The sequence below is a fragment of the Stegostoma tigrinum genome, chromosome 3 (assembly GCF_030684315.1).
Source record: "Stegostoma tigrinum isolate sSteTig4 chromosome 3, sSteTig4.hap1, whole genome shotgun sequence".
Classification (NCBI taxonomy): domain Eukaryota; kingdom Metazoa; phylum Chordata; class Chondrichthyes; order Orectolobiformes; family Stegostomatidae; genus Stegostoma; species Stegostoma tigrinum.
In genome coordinates this window covers 129,453,168-129,473,783 of record NC_081356.1, presented here as the reverse complement: position 1 = coordinate 129,473,783, position 20,616 = coordinate 129,453,168, and the positions used below count along the sequence as shown (strand labels likewise).

Sequence of the window (20,616 nt, the reverse complement as noted above, 5' to 3'; positions counted from 1 at the left end):
CTCAAAATGTGGAAAAGAAATCGGCAATAAAAAAGCAAGAGCTTGTTTCAAGCCAACAGCTTGATGCTTGATATCTGTAAAACTGATTTTAGTATTTTTAAGCTGTCAGAGTTTAACATGAGTCAGGCAACTCAGCTGTTTCGTTAATTCAAGAAAAGGTTATAATTGTAAAAATGAATCCGTAGAATCATCAGGAAATAATCCTTCTGTCCTTTCTTTATTTTGTCCACGACTCGGCTAATTTTATAACTTGACCATCATGCAAGAGGAATATTGACAATCTGTTCGTGCCATAATTGAACCAATCATCAAAGGCCTTGAGGGTAACGCTAAAATAATCCTGCCAGGACAAATTTGAATGATGCTTTGTTTTTGAGTTTCTTTATAATTCTTAGTATCTGGGGTTCACTTGAGATTTGTGCCATTTGCAAGTGTACATTAGTCTTCAGTATAAAAGTCAATATTATCTTAAAGATGCTAACGTTATTACATATACTACTTCTCCTTGTTTTATTAGTACAGTCATGTCCCCTCAAAGCATCCACACTCAATGAGCTGTCAGTAATACTGATCAAAATGTGATAATCATGAACCATTTGCATTAAGACCAATTTCAGCGTTTTCTGATTATTGAATCTTAGGCTTTCCATTAATTTCAGACAGAAACAGCTATAATTACTCAGTAATTCATTGCTTGTTAAGAATAGAAAACAAGAACAAGTACAAGTAAACACATACTAATAAAAAGAAACAAAGAGCTGCAGATGATAGAGATGAGAAAAAAAAATCACTTTGCCAGGAAAAACTTTTATCAGGTCTGGCAGTATCTGTAGAAAGAAAGCAGAGTTCATGTTTAAGGTCCAGTGACCCGAATATCTTATTGTTAAATGTTCAACTAAGTACTCTGGCCTCTCTAATTCAGTGTTAGTTTATAGTTTATATTGATGTAGCTGTATCCCCTACCCAACTCAGTCATACCAAGTTTAAAGGTGAAACTGCTTAAATGTGTATGCACAAATTTAAACAGGTCATAATCCCTGTGTGCGGTGTTATTATGTATAGACATAGAGGTATACAGTACAGACACAGACCTTTCAGTACAACTCATCCATGCTGACAAGATATCCAAAATAAATCTAGTCCCATTTACCAGCATTTGGCCGTATTCCTGTAAATCCTTCCTATTCATCTGTCCATCCAGATGCCTTTCAAATGTAATTGTAACTGTACCAGCCTCCACCACTTCTCCTGGCAGCTCATTCCATACAAGCACCACCCTTTGCATGAAAAAGTGCTCCTTTGGTCCTTTTTTAAATATTCCCTCTCTCACCCTGAACATATGCCCTCTAGGTTTGGACTTCCCCACCCTGGGGATTTACCGTATCCATGGCCCTCATGATTTTACAAACCTCTAAGGTCGCCCTTCAGTCTCTGACACTCCAGGGAAAATAGGCCCAGCCTATTCAGCCTCTTCCCTCTAGTTCAAACCCTCCAACCCTGGCAACATCCTTGTAAGTCTTTTCTGAACTGTTTCTAAGTTCAAAACATCCTTTCTGTAGCAGAATTGCTTTCAGTATTCCAAGAGTGACCTAACCAATCTCTTGTACAGCGCAACGTGGCCTCACAACTTCTTTACTCATTGCACTGACTAATAAAGGCAAATGTACCTAATGCATTCTTCACTATCCTTTTCTACCTGTGACTCCACTTTCAAGAAACTGTGAACCTGCACTCCAAGGTCTTTGTTTGGCAACGATCCCCAGACCAAAGTTGCAGGTCATCGTGGAGTTGGAAACTGAGTAAAAGATTATTTGTTGGAGTACTATGTACCATTCTGCTCTCCCTGTTATAGGAAGAATATTATTAAATTGAAGAGGGTTCAGAAAAGAGTCACCAGAATGTTGCCAGGGCTGAAGGGTTTGAGTTACAGGGAGAGGTTGGATAGACTGCTACCTTTTTCATTGGAGCGTAGGAGGTTTAGGAGTGACTTTATAGAGGTATATAAAATCATGAGGGGCATAGAAAAGGTGAATAGCAAAGGCCCTCTCCCCAAGATCAAGGGATTCAAAACTAGAGCGTGTATTTTTAAGGTGAGAGGAGAGATTTAAAAGGGACCAGAGGGATAATGTTTTCCACAGAGGGTGGTTCATACGTGAAATGAACTGCCAGAGGAAGTGGTAGATGCAGGTACAGTTACAACATTTAAACAGATAAATGAATCGTAAAGGTTTAGAGGGGTATGGGCCAAATGGGGACAAATGGGACGAGAGTAGTTTGGGAAACTTGTTGGTACGGATGAGTTTGATTGAAGGGTGTGCTTCCATGCTGTATGAGTCTGTGACGGTATATGGCAGTGTGCTAGCACAGTACTCCTGTGTAATACCTGACCATGGCTTGCAGATCACCATAGAAATGATATAGCACTGAAAAGGGCCATTTGGCCCATCTTATCCATGCTGACTCAAAGACACCCAGATGCCCTTTCTAATCCCATCTTCCTGCACATGGCCCAAAGCCTTGCAGCTTATAGCATTGAAAATATTTTTTGAAAGACCATAAGACATAGGAGTGGAAATAAGGCCATTCAGCCCATCGAGCCACTCCGCCATTTAATCATCGCTGATGGACATTTCAACTCCACTTACTCGCACTCTCCCCATAGCCCTTAATTCCTTCTGAGATCAAGAAAGAGTTTAGCACCTCTGCCTAAACCACCAACTCAAGCAGTGAATTCCAGATGCTCACCACCCTCTATATTTTAAAAAAAAAACTCCGCCAATCCTTCAGCCACTTTGCGTGAAGCTATGACCCCTAGATTATAATTCTCTGCCCAGGAAAACCAGATGCCTCCTGTCTACAATCTTTAACCTCACAGTTTTATGTATTCCTCAATCACATAGCCGTCAGCTTTCTCTGTTCCAAGGAAAACTGCCCCAATCTCTCCTCATGGCTACAATTCTCCAGCACTGGCAACATTCTAGTAAATTGTCTTTCCATTCTCCAGACCACTACGCTATCCTCTATGCAACCAATTGTTGGGTCAGCTGCAAGTTTCCCAGTTGTGCCCCTCTATGTTCAAGTCCATATTGTTAATGTATAAAACAAACAGCATGGATCTCAACACCCCAAGATCTGTGGAACACCAATTGAAACAGAACAGACAGACCTAGGGTTGCAGGCATATAATTCTTCAAAATTTCTATCACATATAGACAAGATAATTAAAAAGGCGCTTGGCATACTTGCCTTCATTGCTCAGCCCTTTGAGTGTAAGCGTTTGGGACGCTATGTTGTGTTTGTACCGGACATTAGTAAGTCGTCTTCTGGAATACTGTGTCCAGTTCTGGTTGCCCAGTTATAGGAGAGAGTTAAGTAGGAGAGAGTTCAGAAGAGATTTACCAGGATGTTGCTGGGTGTGCAAGGTCTAAGTTATAAGGAAAGGCTGTGACTTTTTTCACTGGATCATAGGCGGTAGGGAGGTAACTTGATAGAAGTTGATAAAATAATGAGAGTTATAGATAGAGTTGTCTTTTTTCTAAGATGGGGAATTTCAAGACTAGGGGGCACATTTTTAAGGTGAGCAGAGATGATTTTAAAAAAGACGATTTTTTTTTACATAAGGTGGTTCGTGTGTGGAATGAACTTCCAGATGAAGTGGTGGATGCGAGTAGACTTACAACGGTAAAAGACATTTGGATGGATAGATGAATAGGAAACGTTTGCAGGGATATGGGCCAGCAGCAGGCAGGTGGCACTAGTTTAGTTTGGGATTATATTTGGCATGAACTGCTTGGACCGAAGAGTCCGTTCCCGTGCAGTGTGGCTCTGACTATGCTAGGGCAGCCATCAATTGTTACCCTTTAATTTCTATTCCTTAACCAACTTCAGATCCAATTCTGTGCGTTAACCTGTATCCCATGGGCTTTTACTGTGACTTTGTCAAAAGCCTTTCTAAAATCCATGTCGACGACATCCACTGCGCTGCCTTTATCAATCCACCTTGTCACTGCTTCAAAGAATTCAATCAAATTTGTAAGGCGTGATATCCCTTTATAGCCATACTGACTAGCTTGACTAGTCCACATCGTTCTAAACTGACAGTTTATCCTATCTGTCAGGATAGATTCTAACAAATTGCCCACTGCTGAAGTAAGATTTCCTGGCCTACAATTGTTTGGCATTTTCTTTTGTACCTTTTTAAAGCAATGGCACCACATTTGCATTCAACTGTCTGGTGAAGACGGAAAATTAATCCTTAGCATCTGCTATTTCCTCCCCTGACCACCTTCAACATCTTACGAAACAAACAAACAATCAATCCATCCCTGGTGACTTATTCATTCCTTTAACCAGGTTTCTGATCTAGCAATGACGTTGTACTGTCATGTGTCTATTATGCCCTTAGATCATGTGCCTTGTTTGTAATAATCCTGGCATTGAGGTATAAACAGCTTAGCCCCGTCAATTTCTTTTGGATGTTTTTTAATCCTCTTTTCTTTTGTCTTTCTGAGCCATTGACAGCATCACTAACAAATATTTCATGTCCCATTTCCTGATCTGATTCTGACCCATCTAAACCTATACTTAGGTTTCCATTGCCCTGCCATTCTAGTTTAAAACCTCACCAATAGAATAGGCAAATGGCCCCACAAGGATATTTGCCTGGATGCAACCTGCCGGCCTGGTGCAGGTTCCATCTCCAGAAACTGTCCCAATGCCTCAGGTATCTAAATCCCTCCCTGGTACACTGTTTCTTCAGCCACACACTCATCTGATCTATCTTCATGTTCCTACTCTGGCTAGCACATGGCACTGGGCGAAATCCTTAGATTGTAACATTTTGAGGACCTACATTTTAATTAATCTCCTAACTTCCTATATTCAAATTGCAGGTCCTCATCGCTTTTTGTTTACGTATGTGTACCATGACCACTGGCTGTTCACCCTCCCACTCCAGAATATTCTGCAGTTGTTCTGTGACATCCCTGAACTTAGCACAAGGAAGGCAGCTGCCTGTACCCTTTACTGTTGAATCCGCTATCGCCATTGCTGTAGTGCCTCATGTTCTCCTCCTCCTCTTCTGTGCACCAAAGCCACCTTTTGGTATCATTAACTTGGCTGATGCTGCTTTCTCCTGAGAGGCCAATCCCCTGCAACAAGAAATAAACATTTCCCTCAACAGTTTGAAAGGGGGTCTCCTCCACTTCCTCCTGAGTCTCTTACTTTGACTGGTCACCCATTCTCTTCCTATGTCATCCTGACCTGCAGCGTGACAATCCCAACCAATTGCTGTCTGCAACATTCTCAACAGCATGGCTGCTCCACTGTTAGACCACCTGCAACTCTAGCTCCAAATAACAGTCAGCCAGCAGCTACGGCTAGACACACTTGTTGTGTACATAGTCATCATGGACTTTGAAAGTCTCACTTATTTCCTACATTGCAAAAGAGGAACATAACATGCGTGTGAGGCCGACTGTCATAGCTCCTCTCTACATTAAGCTAGTTACTCTCTTTAAGAGAATTTAAGGAAGCTGGGGACCTTCCTTTGTTTCAAACACTTGTTATAATTTAAAGCCCCTACCTTTTATTTTGACTACTATGTTATAATTTAAAACCTGTAAGAAAATTCACTACAGGTATCACTGACCAATTGGCTGTTTCCATTGGGACCGTGTCAGTTTCTGAAGCCCAGATTGAGACGGAACACCACGCTGAGTCTTTTAGCTTCACTTACTCCCTGACTCATTTAACTCCCTTTTTTGACCCGGCTCCAAAGCACGCTTATTTTGCCAATCATCCCTGACTGTGCTTGGTCAATCCTATGAATGCATACAGTGCCAATGATTTAAATCTGAGTCTAATAGATTCCAGTTTTTGTTAGATTTGGTATGTGCTGCTGTTACTTAAAAGGCAGGTTGACATCAGGTTAACAACAACTTATTCTTTGACTTCTAGTTTATCACAGAACAGTCCGACGGATGAACCCCGTAAAAACTGTACTGTCGGGATGGTCAATATGATACTGTCTCTGCTTTCCTCGGCCTGGTTTCCTTTGGACCTTTCCTCCCATCAAGATGCCTTAGTATTGTCTGGAAACCTGCTGGCAGGTAAGTGGAAACTGAAAGAATTGCGGATACTGTAAGTCAGGAACAAAAGCAGAAGTTGCTGGAAAAGCTCAGCAGATCTGGCAGCGTCTGTGAAGAAGCAAAAAAACAGTTCATGTTTTGGGCCCAGTGACCCTTCCTCAGAACTCTGAGGAAGGGAAACTGGACCTGAAAGGTTAACTCTGATTATGTATTTTTTCACATGCTGCGGACCTGCTGAGCTTTTCCAGCAACTTCTGTTTTTTCTTGGTAAGCAAGCAGACTGGTTTCTCCATTTCTCAGTTTGATGTTCTTAGTTGCTCACCAGCATACTTACTGCAGGTTGCCTTTTTTAGTCCCCACACTCTGTTGAAAGGAAATAGTTGTGTAGAATTTTATTTTGTTAATTCTCTCTTTTTGGTTCTGTTGAAGATGTTGAGTAGCATTGCACAGGCTTGAGTGAAGGACCTCACGTTGCAATCCAAACAACAAAGCCACATTGTTCCAGCTTTCTGAAGGCCATTGTTTCAATGGATTGTTGAGCTTGAAACAAACCAACCTGCGACCCAATGACACTTGGCCAATTAGAAGGGTTATGATCATGCTAGATGGAAGATAATGTGGGAATACGTGAGCTTATGCACTTTGGCAGGAAGAATAGAGGAGCTGAATATTTTTAAATGGAGAAAGATTGCAGATAGCTGCAGCGCAAAGTGATTTGGAAAACCACATGCATGACTCTCAAAAAACTAGCATACAAGTTTAGCACGTAATAAGGAAGGCAGATAGAACGCTGGTCTTTACTTCAAAGGAAATGGAGTTTATTAATAGGGAAATCTTGCTACAACTATACAAAACATTAGTTAGACCTCATCTGGAATATGTGAGCAGTTTTGGTCTCCTTATACAAGGATTGTTATACAGGTGTTGGACGCAGTCCGGGAAAGATAAACTAAGTTGATCCTAAATATGACAGATTTTCTTATGAGAAGAGGTTGAGTGGCTCTGGTCTGCACCCATTGGAGTCATGAAGGATGAGAAATGACCTCATTAAAACTGATGTTGAGCACTAGTTGCTTGGGGGGTGGGGGGAAGTGGTTAGAGTTGAGGACCATCTTGCATAATCTCAGTAGGGGGTCACCCAGTTATTTCCTCCAAGAACATAAGATATGGGAGAAAAATTAGGCCAGTCAACCCATCAATTCTGCCATTTTATCATGACTGATATGTTTCTCAACCCCATTCTCCTGCCTTCTCCCTGTAACCTTTGATCACCTCACAGATCAAAAACCTATCCATCTGTCTTAATTACGCTCAATGACTTGGCCTCCACAGCCCTCTGCTGCAGTGAGTTCCACAGATTCACACCCCCTGCCTGAAGAAATTTCTCCTTATCTCAGTTTTAAAAGGTCGTCCCTTCACTCTGAGGCTGTGTCCTTGGGTCCTAGTCCCTCTTACTAGTGGAAACATCTTCTCCACATCCACGGTATTGAGACCTCTCGCTATTCAGTATATATCTCCCTTCATCCTTCCAAACTCCACTGAATACAGATCCAGAGCCTGCAACTGCTCTTCGTATGTCAAGCCCTTCATTTCCAGGATCCTTCTTGTGAACTTCCTTGGGACTTCCTCCAAGGCCCACATATCCTCTCTTGTATATGGGCCTATAAACTACTCGCAGTATTCAAAATGTGGTCTGACTAGACATTTTATAACTTCAGCAGTACATCTCTTGTATGCTGGCCCCCTTGAAATTTAATGCTAACATTGCATTTGCCTTCCTAACTGCCAATTGAATCTGCACGTTAACCTTAGGAGAATCCAGAACTCCTCAGTCGCTTTGTGCTTTAGATTTCTGAAGCCTTAGCCCATGTAAAAACAATCTGTGGGTAGTCATTCTGTGGAATTCATTACCACAGAAGGCTGTGGAAGCTGGGTTATCAGTATATTACAAGCTGAAATAAATTTCTAATCTGCAAGGCAATCAAGGGTTATTGGGGAAAAAGCAGAAAAGTGGAGTTAAGGATTGTCAGATCAGCAGTGATCTCACTGAATAGCAGAGCAGGTTCAATCGGCTGTATGGCCTTTTGCTGCTGCTACAACCTGTGATCTTATGACTGCTGTCTAGCTGAAGATTGGTGAACTTGGTGCAGACCTAGACTCTTGGTTTTTTAACTAGTTGCTGTACTCTGGGAGCTGTGCTGTTCCACCTTTTGAGGAGATGTGTAAAATATAGCAACCTATAATTTACACATTTCAAATTCCCATTCACCAAGGGTTATCTCAATGCGATCAGAGATGGTCAATTACTGCTGGCCTCATCAATGACATACCCTCTCAGTGAAAATATTGCAAATAAATACAGAAGGAAAACTAATATCCCATAGATATTTCCCTTCTTTCCACCTGGAGGTTTTGGTTTCTTTCACTCATAATCGTTCTTGCTGTAATTTAATGAAAATGCAGGGACAGTACCTCCCAGTTTTTAAGTCTCCTTTCAAAACAGATGTGCTTGTGCAGTTTTCCTCGTTTGTAATGTCTGCACAGCCTTCTTTTGTTACTTTTAGTTTAGCTATTGACACAATCAGTAGTCAGACAAAGCCGAACCTCCAGACACTAATATTGGAAAAGTGCATAAACTATTATTCTTTGCTTCCGCACAGTTTTTCAATATATTGTTGGAAATGCATGAATACTTCATGTTATTCTAATTTGGTGATTAGTAATATCCCCAAAATATAGGAAATGGAAGAGCAATGAGCTTTCCTGCAGTTGGTGAGGCTTTCAGCTCTGTTCAGAAAGTTTTGCATCCCAATCCAGCCATACCAATGTAATTTTAGTTGGCAGAGATAATGGGAACTGCAGATGCTGGAGAATCCAAGACGACAAAATGTGAGGCTGGATGAACACAGCAGGCCAAGCAGCATCTCAGGAGCACAAAAGCTGACGTTTCGGGCCTAGACCCTTCATCCGAGAGGGGGATGGGGTGAGGGTTCTGGAATAAATAGGGAGAGAGGGGTAGGCGGACCGAAGATGGAGAGAAAAGAAGATAGGTGGAGAGAGTATAGGTGGGGAGGTAGGAGGGGATAGGTCAGTCCAGGGAAGACGGACAGGTCAAGGAGGTGGGATGAGGTTAGTAGGTAGATGGGGGTGCGGCTTGGGGTGGGAGGAAGGGATGGGTGAGAGGAAGAACAGGTTAGGGAGGCAGAGACAGGTTGGACTGGTTTTGAGATGTAGTGGGTGGGGGGGAAGAGCTGGGCTGGTTGTGTGGTGCAGTGGGGGGAGGGGACGAACTGGGCTGGTTTAGGGATGCAGTTGGGGAAGGGGAGATTTTGAAACTGGTGAACTCCACATTGATACCATTAGGCTGCAGGGTTCCCAGGCGGAATATGAGTTGCTGTTCCTGCAACCTTCGGGTGGCATCATTGTGGCACTGCAGGAGGCCCATGATGGACATGTCATCTAAAGAATGGGAGGGGGAGTGGAAATGGTTTGCGACTGGGAGGTGCAGTAGTTTGTTGCGAACTGAGCGGAGGTGTTCTGCAAAGCGGTCTCCAAGCCTCCGCTTGGTTTCCCCAATGTAGAGGAAGCCACACCGGGTACAGTGGATGCAGTATACCACGTTGGCAGATGTGCAGGTGAACCTCTGCTTAATGTGGAATGTCATCTTGGGGCCTGGGATGGGGGTGAGGGGGGCGTTGTGGGGGCAAGTCGCCTCTTGCTCCCCAGAGGAGCTCGAACAGTTCATCCACTTCACCAACACCTTCCACCCCAACCTTCAGTTCACCTGGGCCATCTCCAGCACATCCCTCACCTTCCTGGACCTCTGTCTCCATCTCAGGCAACCAGCTTGTAACTGATGTCCATTTCAAGCCCACCGACTCCCACAGCTACCTAGAGTACACCACCTCCCGCCCACCCTCCTGCAAAAATTCCATCCCCTATTCCCAATTCCTCCGCCTCCGCCGCATCTGCTCCCGTGATAAGACATTCCACTCCCGCACATCCCAGATGTCCAAGTTCTTCCAGGACCGCAACTTTCCCCCCACAGTGATCGAGAACGCCCTCGACCGCGTCTCCCATATTTCCCGCAACATGTCCCTCACACCCCGCCCCCGCCACAACCGCCCAAAGAGGATCCCCCTCGTTCTCACATACCACCCCACCAACCTCCGGATACAACGCATCATCCTCCGACACTTCCGCCATCTACAATCCGACCCCACCACCCAAGACATTTTTCCATCCCTACCCCTGTCTGCTTTCCGGAGAGACCACTCTCTCCGTGACTCCCTTGTTCGCTCCACACTGCCCTCCAACCCCACCACACCCAGCACCTTCCCCTGCAACCGCAGGAAATGCTCCACTTGCCCCCGCACCACCTCCCTCACCCCCATCCCAGGCCCCAAGATGACATTCCACATTAAGCAGAGGTTCACCTGCACATCTGCCAACGTGGTATACTGCATCCACTGTACCCGGTGTGGCTCCCTCTACATTGGGGAAACCAAGCGGAGGCTTGGAGACCGCTTTGCAGAACACCTCCGCTCAGTTCGCAACAAACTACTGCACCTCCTAGTCGCAAACCATTTCCACTCCCCCTCCCATTCTTTAGATGACATGTCCATCATGGGCCTCCTGCAGTGCCACAATGATGCCACCCGAAGGTTGCAGGAACAGCAACTCATATTCCGCCTGGGAACCCTGCAGCCTAATGGTATCAATGTGGAGTTCACCAGTTTCAAAATCTCCCCTTCCCCAACTGCATCCCTAAACCAGCCCAGTTCGTCCTCTCCCCCCACTGCACCACACAACCAGCCCAGCTCTTCCCCTCCACCCACTGCATCCCAAAACCAGTCCAACCTGTCTCTGCCTCCCTAACCTGTTCTTCCTCTCACCCATCCCTTCCTCCCACCCCAAGCCGCACCCCCATCTACCTACTAACCTCATCCCACCTCCTTGACCTGTCCGTCTTCCCTGGACTGACCTATCCCCTCCTACCTCCCCACCTATACTCTCTCCACCTATCTTCTTTTCTCTCCATCTTCGGTCCGCCTCCCCCTCTCGCCCTATATATTCCAGTTCCCTCTCCCCATCCCCCTCTCTGATGAAGGGTCTAGGCCCGAAACGTCAGCTTTTGTGCTCCTGAGATGCTGCTTGGCCTGCTGTGTTCATCCAGCCTCACATTTTGTTGTCCTAATTTTAGTTGGCACTTGTTCTCGCTAAATACTGAATAGCCGGAGGCACTGCCCTTTAATTGAGCTGGTAGCTTGAGATGGGTGCTGTCTGATTGTATTGACTTGAAAAATCCTGTATACACTTGAAGCAGGATTGCTGATTACAGTTAACAATCAGAAGAGATTGAGTTGATTTATTTGCTGCTGTAGCTTCCCTAAACCAGCTACATTTTACAGAAGAAGCAGATCCCAGAAGAAGCAGTGCTCATTCTTCAGCTAACACCATGAGGAGGGAATGAAGACTACTTTTCTTTAATGGGCTGTGGGTATCGCTGACAAGAACAGCATGTTACTCATCCCTAATTATCCTTGAATTGAGTGGTTTGCTTGGTCATTTCAGAGGGCAGTTAAGAATCAGTTGCATGGCTGTGGGTCACGTATGCCAGACTGGGTAAAGAAGGCAGATTCCTTTCCCTTAAGGACATTTGTGAACTGGGTGAATTTTTACAAGAGTTGATGATACTTCATGGCCGTCATTATGGAGGCAAGGATTGTATTCCAGATTGAATTGAATTTAGATTCTACTAATTGATTGTCATGGTGTGTTTGAACCCGTCTTCCCAAAGAAATATCCTGGGCCTCTGGATTACTAGTCCAGTGATGTTATTTCTGTGTCACTTCTTCTGATTAACAAGACTGGTCACAAATGGCCCTCCCTCTGAAGGCCAATCAATGCAGAAATGAGCTTAACCCTCACATTTTAGTTCTGTTGACAGCTGTTGCACCCAAATCACTGAAGAATCCGTGGGGCAATGAAGATGATGCTAGTACAACCACCAAACCTGAAGAGTCATGGCCTGCCTTGGCTGACAGGACCTTGGTTGTGATGGTGGAACAACTATTCTCTCACCTAATGAAAGTCATCAATATCTGTGCACATGTCATCGATGATGTTGCACCTGGCCCTGTGTTGAAGGTATGTGTATTTTTAAATCTAAAGTCAAAAGAGGATCAGTATTAGAAAGTGACCTGAATTAAACACTTGAATACGTTATTTCATGCTGTGGTAACCTGCACTAGGTGTAGCATGAGTAAGAACAGTTTGAGTACTTGTGTATATTTGGTGTTGTTTTGAGATAAAGTACAGTGCATATGGACACTAAAACAAGGGATGTGCAGATTGCATGATATAGTGGAGCTGAAGGATCTTAGTGAATGGCAGAGAACCCTCAATGGGCTGTATTGCCAACTCCTATCCCTGTTTCTAACATTATTCTGTGGCTTCCTCTCTGAGCCCTCCTATTCACCTGGCTTGTTTTTGCTCGTCCTGAAGACAATGATGCCTTGCTTGTTTTACGCACCTATAGGCATCTGCTCCCTCATCTAAGAGGCCGCTAGTCATTTGTGAACCCGAGTGATAAGAGCCAAGGGGTCATTTGCTGTTTTAGTCATTTCTAGTCTGTGCATGTGGCTGCTTCATGCAAGTGTTTCTGTGCTGTAATCTGAAACAAAAGCCCTAATCGTCTCTCTCTGTCCTTAGAGGAGGTGAAATCACTTTTATTCATCCATGCTGAAATTGGAGCTCAGTCCAAGCAAGAGTTTAAATCTAAAACACCCTTCACTCTCTTCTTCCTCAGCCTTTGCCCTGTATGGTACACTCTCCTTTCAGATTAACCGTCATTGGCCTTTACAGTACAGAAGGTGACCATTTGACCCACTGTGCCAAAACTGGCACTTCATAAGAGCTATTCAACGCATTCTGTATCTACTGTATTTCTCCCCTATCCTTTATGTAATTTGCTCATTATCCAGAAATATTTATTTTTGAAATATACATCTAATTCTCTTTATAATAATATATTATTTAGAAACTACTACTACAGCACTTAATGCAACATATATTTGACCATAACATGCTGTATTAAACCTGGATTATCTGAGCTTGACTGCATGATTTCACAATTAGGTTCACTGTGAAGCCATTACACAACTGATAGCTCATGTGAACATTTGGGTTGCAAGATATTACAAATATTGGAGGTCATGCTGTGTTTTGAAATTCGGGGAGGAAAACAAGTTTTGGATTACTGAAATTAATAACTGTGTATAATCTATTAGTAATTGTGTTTAACTTTGTGGGGAAAAGTGTGCTGTTAATTCATAAAATGCAATTTATGTCACAACTTAAACATTGAAGCAGTGGCTCAGAATTCAATGTGCTTTACTTTTCAGGCAACTCTCCCTTCACTTGCCAATACACCATCCCTCAGTCCAATCAGACGCAAGGGAAAGGAGAAGGAGTCAGCAGAGCAGGCAACTGCACCAATGAGTCCAAAGAAAATTACTGAATCCAACCCAGGTGAGAAAAGATTAATGTCTCAAACTGTTGGGCTACGGCTCTCGGGTTCAAAGTTTTACGAAGGGCAGAGCTTGCATTTTTCTTTAATTCGTGGAATGTGTGTGTCACTGGCAAGGTCAGCATTAATTGCCCATCCCTGAGTGTCTTGCTGGGTAATTTTCGAGAGCAGCTGTGATTCACTGACATTGCTGTGGGTCACCCAGACCAGGTCATAATGGCAGATTCCCATTTCTAACTTAATAAACCAATGGATTTTTATGACAGCTGCAGCCAATCACCATTACTGATGTTAGATTTTTAATTCCATATTTATTAATTGAATATAAATTCCACACCTACCATGGTGAAATTTGAGCCCACGTCCCAGAACACTAGCCTTGGCCACTGAAATGTTTAGTCAAGGGGCGTGAGACCTATGTCACCACTATCTTCTAATACCTTTCGCAAGCATAGGATACTCCAAAGCACTTTACAGGTGATAAAATGTTTTGTTTGAAGTGCAGTTATTGGTGTAATGTAGGAAAATGCAGCAGTTAATCTGTACGAATTAAAGCCTCGCAAACAAGAATCTGTTGACTATATCATCTTTCTTCATGGAAGTGTGTGTATGCCAGTTTTCCAGAAATCTGCAGCATTTTGCTTTCAATCTAGTGCTATACATTTGCGATTATCTGTAAGATTTATTCATTTTCTACAATTCACTGTGAGGAATTCATGGATGAAGAAGGGAGAATCCTAGCAAATTGTGTGCCTTAAATTGGTTCGGTCGATTCTTTGATAATGAAAAGCTGAGTGTTAGCAACATTATTTTTGTTTATCTATTTAATGAAAGAGTACTTGCGGCAGCTTTGGTTGGAGTGTCTGTCAAACAAATGCATGTGGTGTTGCGTGATGTATGCTGCAGGGAGACACCTGTTGCTGCCTCATCCTTCAGGGGAAGGCAAGAATAGGAAAGGTTTCACGGGTTATTCGGAGTTGAAAGCTTCAATTTGATTATGTGAACTGGGGCTTTGTTTTTAAGTTCCTAGCAAAGCAACTCTAGGTCTAATACATGTTTTATACAGTTGTGCAATAGAGTGGATAAGAAACTACTGGTCCTTGTGCCCGAGTGAAGGATGAAGTGCCATAAGCACAGTAGCTATGAATGGATCAAATAAAGCATACTGGATATTTCTTTACAAAATGTGGTGAGAATGTGGCGCTCACTGCCATGTAGATTTAATGGTATAGACTACTTTAGAAATTTTTGGACAAACTTGACGTACAAACAAGGAAACATGGAGACACAATTGGAACAGGCACCTGGAGTGAGGGCGGACTTGAATGAATTAGGTTTCCTTGGGAGAACAGGTCCTGGGGCACCCTGAAGTGGTAGCTGTAGCCATATTTGTATCCACAAGAGAAAATGAAACCATCATCCCAGATGTTCATTGGCATTATCATTGCTGAGTGGCCCATGAATCATCATCCTGGGTGTTACCAATGACCAGAATCTAAACTGCATTACCTATATAAGTATTGTGGCTACAAGGTGGAAGTCAGAGGCACACACTTTTCTGGTGAGTAATTTGCCTCCAGTCTCCAATTTCTGTCCACCCTCAGCAAGTCACAATCCAAGAGTGTAATGGAATACTCTCCTCTTGCCTGGATGTGTGCAGCTGCAACACCAGTCAAGAAGCTTAACATCATCCAGAACACAGTGTATCACTTGATTGGACCTCTATCCACCACTTTACACATTCACTTCCTTCATTACTGACACACAATGGTAGCAGTGTATGCTATCTACAAGATGCAATGCAGTAATTCACCCGAATTCTATCAACAGCACCTTTTGAAACCTGCAACCCCCACCTGCAGAAGAGGGCAGTAGATGTACGTGGACACCACGAGCTGCAGGTTCCACTCCAAACTGCACATCTTGACCGTGACCACCTTTTTTTGCAGTTGCTTGGTCACAGTCCTTGAAGTCTCTTTCTGATAGCATTGTGGGTTTCTGTGAACCCCTGGGACTGTAGCGGTTCCAGAATACAGCTCATGTCTACCTCTTATAGATCATTGGAGATGTCAATTTATGCTGCCTGACCTAGTGACGCCTGCATTCCATGAGTAAACATAAAAGCAGTCTTTAAAGCAAAAGTGACCTCTGTGGTTAGGTTCTCCTGCTTTAAATAAGAGAGGAACTTTTTAAAATGTTTACTGAGTGTTTTTCTGGGTGTTATTCATTCTGTTTGCAGCTGCCAGGCCTGCGGATGCTGTTGGAGCTGCACCAACAAGCAAATCTACCTCGCTTGGCAATTTTTACCACCTGCCTCCATATCTGAAGTTGCATGACGTCTTGAAGGCAACGTATGCAAATTACAAGGTACCAGCACAAAAATACCACCACAGCTTCCACACCCAATGTAATTTCACATAACCAGTAATTTAATGTTATAGAAGGTGCCACCAGTCTGTGTGTCTGTTGTGGGTATGATTGTATCTTTACCTTTTATAAAAGTCAAGTACACTGAATGCTAGAAATCTGAAATAAAAAGAAAGTGCTGGGGAACCTCAGATGTAGCATCTGCAGAGAGTGAAACAGCAATGTTATTGTTTCATGTCCAACATGAATTTTATTTGGAATGGAATTAAATTGTTTGTATGGGTTTTAAATGTCAAAAGCTAGAACGTGGGTTTGTGGAAAACCTATGCTATGGTACTCGAGCCTGGGGTACCGAAAATCAGGATGGTACAAGAACAGTTGGAAAAGCCTGAATTGTTCTTTTGTGATCAGATCAGGCTGAAGTGATTTACAGGAAGTAACTGAAGGAAGATATTTGGCCTGTTGTGACTATGTCAGGTGTATATAAGACAAGCTCCTACTCCCTTGACTTTTCCGTATGTTCCTTAAGCAGGTGGGTGAATAATTGTAAATCATAAACTTAAAATCATTGGTGAAAGACTTGGCGTTACTAGGATTTGCAATGTCCATTTGAAAGCTGATTTCATAGATCATTCTAGAAGTGGTGTTAATTACATGTTTAGGAATAACCAACTTAATTTAAGGAAATAGGTGACAGCTCTACTTTGGTCAAGGCATGGCCCTGAGAAATGAACCAATCAGAGTCAACATGCCAAGTTTAAATTTAAACTAAGACTGACAGTTAGCTGTTATTCTTACTGAAGTATTCTGTATGGCAGTACCTCTACCAATCAGCAACCTTGTCATACAGTGTAAAAGTGCTACATTGGTACTGTTGCAAGTGCCCTGCTAAGTACATGACAAAAACTGTTGACAGTCAATTTTTCCCAGTTTAACACCAATATAAGTAATTACAAGATTAGAGAATGGGCAGGTAGTAATTCTGCAAAAGGAAAATATGTTTTACCATTTATTGGAGATTTTTGAAAGAGGAACGTGTGCTGTGAACAAGTTGGGGCAGGCTGTCGTGTCGATGTTCGTTTCATTGATTTTCATGGCTCATTTGACCAGGTTCCGTGTAAAAGGTTACAGCATAAAGTTGAAGCTCATGACATAAGAATAACGTAGTAGCATGCTTATAAGGTTGGCTGGCTGACAAACCAAAGTATGCCTAAGTAGGTATTTTCCTCATTGGCTGGATTTGACTTTTTAATGATAATGACCTAGATGAGAGTAGCAAAGGGATGGTAGCAAATTTTCAGGCATGACAAAGCTAAGTAGGAAAGTAAACAGGAAGGCAGATCATTATTTGAATAGAAATTGTTGGGGAAGTGGAAGGTACAGTGAGTGCTGGCTGTCCTTTTTACACAACAATAAAAACAGAAGTTAATGGAAGAGCGCGGCAATTCTGGCAGCATCTGTGAAGAAGTAGTCAGAGCTAACAGTTTGGGTCTGGACCTGAAACGTTAACTCTGATTTTCTTCTTCACAGATGCTGCCAGTGCTTCAGCAGAATTTCTGAAGAAGGGTCCCGACCTGAAACGTCAGCTTTCCTGTTCCTCAGCTGTCTGGCCTGCTGTGTTCCTCCAGCTCTTCACTGTTTTCTCTGATTCTAGTATCAGCAGTTCTCACTATCTCTGGAGAATAACGTGAATCTGTTCACTTTGGCTGGAAGAATAAAAAGCAAAGTATTACTTAGCTGAGAATTATTGCTGAAACCTAAACTGCAGAGGGACCTGGATGTCCTAATATAATCTTTTGTATGCAGGCACTGCATGGAATTAAGAAGTCTAATGGCATGCTATCCTTTAATACAAGACAATTAAAAATAGAAGTAAGAATGCTGAATTTTGGTTATACAGGACACTGATGAGACTGCATCTCAAATACTGTGAGCAGATTTGGTTGCCTTAATTAAGAAGTAATATAAATGTGTTGGAGTTGGTTCAAAGGAGATTTACTAGATTGATACCTGAAATGAGTGAGCTGCCTTACGAAGAGGGATTGGACAGCCTAGGTTTGTTTCCACTGGACCTTTATAGAATGAGGAGAGACTGGATTAAAGTGTAGTAGATCCTGAATAGTCTTGACAAGGTGGACGTGGAAAGGATTATTCCTCTTGTTGCTGAGTCCAAAACTAGGCAGCACTGTTCAATCAAATTGTAGGTTGCCTTTTTATGTCAGATGAGAAATTTTTTTTGATTATACAACTTCAGAGTTCTACTTGAGAAGATGGTAGAGGTGTGGACATTGAATAACTTCAAGTCAGAGGTAGGCTGACACTCATTCGTCAAAGAAATCAATTTATTGAGAATGGATGGGAATGTGGGATTTGAAATACAAATAACCCTGCTTTTATTGTGTATCAGAGTAGGTACGACAGCCAAATTGAAACACTCGAAAATTTACTGGCAGCAGCTCAGCTTGCCCCTATAATTATTGACATACTCCTCTGAATGTCTGACCAATGCTGATGCTCTTCAGGGACCTGCTGACTTCACATTCACAAATATCATGCTAGTTACTCAAAAAGAATAAGACTTATTGAACAGAAACTAGCAACAGAAATAACATGTGAGCATCAAAGAAATGCAGAAAGAGCTTAGTTGATCAGTACTAATCTGTTGGTATCTGCTGTGAATACTTTAGTGTCTAAAGACTTCAGTTTGAAAGAAGGTATCCTTTAGCAAGTAAAACTGACAGGAATTTTTGTTTATTTTAAGTATACAGTTGAAGCTGCATGTGCAACTTGCAGTTTTATCCCAGGAATGATATTTTATACTTCGTCATCTTACAAAAAATTTGAGCTCTGTAATAAGAACATAACGTGAGAACTAGGAGCAGGAGTAGGCCATCTGACCCTTCGAGTCTGTCCTGCTGTTTAATAAGATCATGGCTGATCTTCTTGCGATTGAGCTCCACTTACACGCCCACTCACCATAACCCTTAATTCCTTTACTGTTCAAAAATTTGTCTAGCCTTTCTTAAAAACATTGAGAGGTAGCTTCAACCACTTCACTGGGCAGGATCGTGTTTAGATTTAACAAATAGTGAGCAGCAGTTGATGTATAGGGTAGTACTGTAGTCATTTCACACTGAAAGCTATCTTGAAATCCACCCCGCACTGAGAGAATATAAATACCACTATTCCACCGGCTCTAAGAGTTGAGTGTGAAACTAGCTGGTAAATTACTTCCAATCATCTGGTTACTGACCCTAACTCAATATTTTTCCTTAACTTCTATAGCTACATTTCTCTTTTTGCAGTTCAATTATATATTCTATATTAAATGTTTTCCTTCTGTTTCAGGTTACTCTGGATCTTCAGAACAATAATGAAAAGTTTGGCAGTTTCTTGCGAGGAGCTTTGGATGTTTTATCTCAGCTTCTCGAGATTGCAACATTGCCGGACATTGGGAAGGTAAATTGGTTTTCTGTAGACCAAGTTGTGTTAAATCTGCAGTGAGCCATGGTTATAGCATGGACTGACTTCATGTTGCCTGATCTCTGTATTACAAATGTGTATAGAGACAGTGAAAAGAGATTTCCAAGAATGGAATTAGAAGGAGCAGCAGGGTAGAATGGCCTTCTACTTCTCAGTCCTACGTACAGCTGATTGTTTTTACTTATCAGGATTGATTGAACAATTTAAAATTGCCTTTCCCCCCCCCCTTAATAGGAGAAAGCTGGGGAGTGACCATTTAGAGCTCTTTAAAATCATAATGCAGTTTGATAGGTTTGACTTAAAGAAAATGTTTCTGCTTGTGTGGAGATCAAGTCTGTGAAATAGATATATAATAGCCTCGAATAGTTCCAGTAAGAAACCAGGAGGAGCTTTATTTCCCCCACTGATAACGTATTGCTTGTTACGACATGGAATGTTTGAGGTGATGAGCAGTGATGTATACCAGCCTACAAATTAGCAGCAGGAATAGGCCATTCAGCTCCTTGAACCTACTCCACTGTTCAATAAGAAAATTGTTTATCTGATTATTTGCGTCCTCATCCACATCCGATAAACTTCATCCTGCTTTGTTTATGAACTCCATCTGCCATTTCTCAGCCCACCTCTGCATACTGTCAATGTCTTGCTGAAGCCTGTAATAGCCCTCGATGCTATCAACGGCACCTCCAACCTTTGTGTCATCAGCAAACATACTAACCCACCCCTCGACCTCCACATCCAAGTCATTTATAAAAACTACAAAGAGCAGAGGCCCAAGAACAGAGCCCTATGGGACACCACTCAGCACTGACCTCCAGGCAGAATATTTACCATCTACAATCACTCTCTGCCTCCTGTCAGCCAACCAATTCTGAATCCAGACAGCCAAATCACCCTGATTTCCATTCCTCCTGACTTTATGAATGAGCCTGCCGTGGGGAACCTTATCAAATGCTTCACTGAAGTCCACGTACACCCACATCCACTGCTCGACCCTTGTCAACCTGTCTCATGACCTCCTCAAAGAACTCAATAAGATTTGTAAGGCATGACCCGCCCCCCTCAAAGCCATGCTGACTCCCTTTAATCATGCTCTGCATGTGCAACAGCACATCCACATGAAATTTGACAGGGCAGGTCCTCGTC

At 42.7% G+C, this 20,616-nt stretch overlaps 1 protein-coding gene across 6 annotated transcripts in view; it reads left to right on the top strand.

Moving 5' to 3' along the window:
- Positions 1 to 20,616, top strand: part of htt (huntingtin) — a 238,331-nt gene that overhangs the window by 122,514 nt on the left and 95,201 nt on the right. For all 6 annotated transcript variants that reach the window (XM_059644891.1, XM_059644889.1, XM_059644890.1 and 3 more), the window contains 5 exons: positions 5,959 to 6,110; positions 12,040 to 12,239; positions 13,496 to 13,622; positions 15,860 to 15,987; positions 19,336 to 19,446. In XM_059644891.1, the coding sequence (XP_059500874.1) occupies positions 5,959 to 6,110; positions 12,040 to 12,239; positions 13,496 to 13,622; positions 15,860 to 15,987; positions 19,336 to 19,446 (718 nt within the window). The remainder of the gene's footprint in view (positions 1 to 5,958; positions 6,111 to 12,039; positions 12,240 to 13,495; positions 13,623 to 15,859; positions 15,988 to 19,335; positions 19,447 to 20,616) is intronic.